Below are 5,234 nucleotides of genomic sequence, written 5' to 3' on the forward strand. Positions count from 1 at the left end.
AGTGTTTTGAATTACCCACTACATGTAAATTAATATTCGCGTGTATCCACAACAATTACTTTTTTATAATAAGAGAAGCCTCACGCCAAGTGGCCCATACTGCCAGAGCATATAGCATTAAGCGGATAGAAATATTTCTACTAGCCCCTGGATGGGATACTCATATATGTACACGCTGGTTACGCTCAATTTTTACCGTATCAGTTGAATTCTTCTTTAGGCTTGCATTTTAAAGTTTTGTGTAAGTAAGTGTTATTTTGTACTGACCAATACTCTATCCAGCCTTCGTCTGGTTTATCCTGATAGTAATAAACAGCTGAACAGTTCTTATTCACAACAAATATAATCGGCCCGCATACTTCTTTGTTGTTAGGAATGCCTTTGACGGGTGCGGACAACTTGTTGTTTCCACCAAATGCACAGCGGTCCACGTTTAAGTAATAGTGGTGCTTTCCAGGTTCCCCTAAATAAAAACAAATCAATACAAAAAATTAAAATTAGCTCTTGAATATGCCCAAGGGATCTTTATGTCCAGTTGTTGTTTTTACACTATACATTTCCAAGCTCAATATATCAGTTCCTTTTACTGATTGTCTTTTGTAAGTGTTAGTTGCGACAATAAGGTGTCGCAGTGGAGGTAATTATCCTCCCATTTTTACCAACACTGAGGTAAATTATTGTTTTATCATGTGTTAAACCAGTAATAGCGGTAAAAACCACAACGCTAACTTTACGGTTATAAGTACGCCGACGTTACTGAGATGAGTAAGTTAAAGCCGAATGCAAAATTGAACTATTTCCCTGATTGCAGAGATTTGTCGTCTGAAAGTTACTGTTGCATTTAGCACTCATCTGGTATGAGCAGCATTTGGAACCACGCAAAAGCCTTCACTGTCTGAAACTTCACTGCCGTGTTCTTCACTCCCGTAGTCCAAGTTTTCGATAGCAAAAAAACCCTTTCTACATCATTTTTGGACGATTTTGACGCAATTACAAAAGTTTTATCATAAAAACTTATAGCTGATAGCACGAGAGATGTCCAGCAACTCGTTTATAGGAAAAATTCTGCTTTTTTCACTTACCACTAAAAAAAAGGAAGATATTTGTTTTGCTCGCCGGAGAATATTAATAGTAAAGGATACCCGGATTTTCAAAAGTCAAGCAGATGCGTTTAAAGCACTATGCACTGGTCGAACATCTAATTAAACAATTTATGAAATTTGAAGTAGAAATTCACAAACTGACGATGCTAGGGGCTCCAAAATACCTACTAAAAGCACACACGACATAGTTTTTTTTGAACTAGTGTCACTTTACTGAAAAAGTGACACTAGTTCAAGACCGTGAGGTTCGTTGGGAAAAGCACAATTGGGAATAAATATGACATTACTTACTTGTAGAATTCATGGGCGGAACACCTTCCAAATGCGGGGACAATTTGTGTTTTAGATCATCCCACGAAAATTCAATCCCGTGTGTTAAGCATCGCTGCAATGGAGATTAATCAATGTTAACAACAATGTTGATGATATGATGCTGGTGGAATTCTGAGATGTTAGGCCAAATTCGATTTTCTTTTTCATTTTGCTTTAATCAGTCACTCATATTTCAATGTCCGTAAAAGTGACTAAAAGTCTCACAGACAATTTTACGGCAATATTAAAAACAATTCTGTATTCAAATATATATTTTGACAAAATTATGAGAAAAATTTCTTTGCAAAAGCTTTAAATGTAAAAGTTTAAAGCAGTTGCATGTTGAATATGTTTTCTATCCAAAGTGAATATCTCCGATATTTTTTTCGTCACCACTCGTTGATTTTTTTTAGTCTTTTATTTGGAGCCTAAAATATACCAGAAAAAAAAAAAACAGTTAAATTTAACCCAAAAATGAGAACGCGTAAGCGTTCATAATTTCTCAATCTCTAATTTCTAATCGTTCAAGTCGTTCAATTTTTTTTTGTTTCTTATTAAACTTACCTGTGCTGTGTCACCGAGTGGAATGAACTTGAAAGACGACGTGTGACCAGCAATGGATCCTCGTTTACACATCCAGTAATGCAAGGCAGATCCCGGATAGAAGAATTGGTACATACCAAAAGCGATCAAACCAACCATGATAACAAGACCACATATCGCAGAATATACCACTACATGGAAAAACGAATCATTCAATCAATAATATATAGGTTTATGCAAGCCGAAAAGCGAAGCTCCCTATTGATTTAATTTTCGCTGGAGTTTACAATGTTTCCATTCTGATAAATATGCGGTCAAAGCTTTAATGTATACGCTGGCCCATAGGTGCAAGACAAATTTGAATCGAATCGATCATGGTTAAAATGAATGTCCTACGGTACAGAAACAACAAAAAAATCTCGAGGCAAAACAACTCATGGCCAAAAAATTAATTAAGAGTTAATTCTCTGCTTTCTAAGAAAAGGAAATAGTTTCGCGATCCTCTTATCGTTTTGCTTTATACAAAAGAGACATCAATATATTCCGTGGACAAATATTCCCGTCTCACTTTTCTTGTCTTAACATTGATGCACTCAAATGGGTTGCTCACGTACGAAAATTTAAAACTTATCAAATCGGCGGTCATTTTTTCATTTCTTACCATGTGCACAGTTTAAATTTTAACGTACACTTAATCATCTCCATTCAGTGTAGTACAATAGTTATTCAGTGTAAAAGTGAGATCCACTAAAGCCAAAAAAAAAAAAATAGTTTGAACTGCTTTAAGAAAAATATAAGTCAGTTTGTATTCACAGCTCGCTCTCGAGTTAGATGGGGTATGGTAAACATGATTTTCAGAACAAGTTTCAGTTAGTTTTAATACATTAATTTTGTTCGAGCTTTCAGCTTTGTCCTCATTCAGCACTTCAAAAAACGTCACTTTTACTGTATGAATTTAGTGCTGAAAAAAGTTACGGCTTCACAGCAATTTTTAAAGAAATAAACTCTCATCTGACGGGAAACCACGGCAAGGGATTATAAAATTGAGTTTAGATGATTTCCAGTCCGTACTGCGCAGACTCAGGGTTTGTTTTAATTTTTATTTTGAATTCGTTGAAACGTTACACTTGGGTGATAGCGTACATGAAGTTTTTTAGTTCGCCATTACGGATCGTTTTGTTCAAGAATTCACGGTGAGCTAAAACGTCCGTTTGAAATACCGTCGAGCTTCTTTTACTCGTTATTATTGTTTTGCAAGGATATCTGGCGTAAATAATGAAGAAAAAGATAAGTTTATCCCGGAATTTTTATTTTTGCTAGTAAACATTCTTCTGTTTGTGAGACTCACAAACATTGCAGGCGGAGATTGCGCAGTACGGACTGGAAATCATCTTTAAATCCATAGCGAAATAAAACCAACTCAGGGGGACAAAAAAAATGAGCTGACATGAAAGCATAAATCAAAGCGGCAAAGTATATATTTAAGCTTACAGATAGATCTAAACCTTGCAGATACGGAATCTCTCGAAACCCGTTTAGTAAGTAAAAACATTTTCGGTCATAAAGGCTCTGCAATTCAGTGCAGGTTGTTACTTTGCATCAGCGTCCTGTCTCTTTCTTTAGCGGACACGATCCATGCAGTAGTTAGCTTCATTTTAATACAGTCATTTAAGCTAAAGATATTGTATTCTTGATGTTGACAGCCGCAAATTCAACAGCAAACAACAGAAACAAGCAAACTGGACTTGCACAAGGAAATTCATTTGCAATTATTTTGGGTCTCCTTGTAAACCTTTTTCGTTTTCCACGATTTCACGGAATATACTGTAGATGACGTTTGAGGACATCGTGCGAGAAATATTTCGGTAAGAAAGTTCTATGTGGCTCCTCACTTGCGGTTTCATTCAGCCTACACAGAGGTCTACACAGTAAACACTTGCCAACAAATTTTCCCGCGTATTCATACCACAACTTCGTTTCGTTGCGACCAAAGATCAATAAAATTAAAAGTTAACCGTGTAGCGATCGAACGAACCTCTCAGATGTTTTGCTGTGTAGTGTCGCTGAGCAATTTTACCCGTTGTCTATATTTTGTCTTGCCATGAGAGCTTTATTTGCTCTTTGTAATTTCCTTATACTTTTCTTAAGGCACGAGCTGGCAATCTCGTCCGCAGGCCTAATCCGTACGTACGTACAGGACGACCAACATTTCTCGGTTCGATGGATAACCAATTTGCTTACTTATGGATGCTCCGCTCGCGCGCGAGAGAGAGCTTCGCAAAAATCAATTGTACACTTACTACCATTTGAGTCCATCCTTGAAGCGTGATAAATTTAACGCGTAGTTTTACTTTTAAACCACTTCGGTTTTGTCGGTTTACGTGTCACTGCTGGCCAATGAAACGTTTGCGTCAGGTCGCGAAATTGACAAAATTTTAGCGCCATACGATCATGTTTTCTTCACGAGGTACGATATTTTCAAGATTTGCCCGCTCACTTTGATAAAAGTCTGCTCGGAAAATATTATAGCAATGGGGAGGAGAAATTTAAAAACTGAGTGTTGTAAAACTGGATACAAAATAATAACTGTGGTTAATCACAAACAACACCAACAACCCAGTAAGAAAACCCACACTCGAAGCAAGTACATGTTGCCAGTGCGAAGAGCAGGAAAAAGTGCGTAGGCGCGACACGATTGGTTTTCTGTTATTCTATTGATTGAGAAAGTGGCGCGTGTTTTAATAAACCTTAAAAAACTCATTAATAATTCATAAAGAAAATACAAAAGAAATTAATTTTTAATGAGTGTCTTTATATCTGATAAAGACACGGCTAAACTTTACGTCCAATTTTCTTGGCCAAAATAACCCCAAATCTAAATATTAGTGCAAGAATGAGTTGTTCTACATCAGAAGATTTTTAAGCCGTTCAATAAATTTGCAGTTCGTGTTTTATCAAGTTTAAAACACTGCTGCTCATTTATTAAACATTACAAAAACTAAGCGTTGTAAAGCAGTCAAAGCTTATGCAAGTTTCTTCCAGCGGTCGAGTAAAAACCGCTCTAACCTGCATTTGTTTGCTTACCGGTACACACTGGTACTGGTACACACCAGAAATAAAACGAATCAACTCCTAGAATTTACGTTATAACTTTTGGTACTACCCCTTCCACACTTGTCACTTACTAGGTTTTCACTAAGCAGTTGATAATGATGTTACCAAAATTACTATAAGGAATGCATCCAGTTAAAGCCACAGTGAAAAAGCACATAACAT

At 36.5% G+C, this 5,234-nt stretch overlaps 1 protein-coding gene across 1 annotated transcript; it reads right to left on the bottom strand.

Annotated features, from left to right (window-relative positions):
* Positions 1 to 6: 6 nt before the first annotated feature.
* LOC144639830 (uncharacterized) lies at positions 7 to 2,207 on the bottom strand. Its single transcript, XM_078499112.1, has 3 exons — positions 1,980 to 2,207; positions 1,395 to 1,488; positions 7 to 463 (listed from the first exon to the last, which is right to left on the bottom strand). Exons 1-3 carry the CDS (start codon positions 2,115 to 2,117, stop codon positions 201 to 203), a joined length of 495 nt encoding a protein of 164 aa, XP_078355238.1. The 5' UTR covers positions 2,118 to 2,207; the 3' UTR covers positions 7 to 200.
* Positions 2,208 to 5,234: the final 3,027 nt, after the last annotated feature.

The sequence above is a fragment of the Oculina patagonica genome, unplaced genomic scaffold (assembly GCF_052425735.1).
Source record: "Oculina patagonica isolate OP01 unplaced genomic scaffold, crgOcupat unplaced1366, whole genome shotgun sequence".
Taxonomy (NCBI): Eukaryota; Metazoa; Cnidaria; class Anthozoa; order Scleractinia; family Oculinidae; genus Oculina; species Oculina patagonica.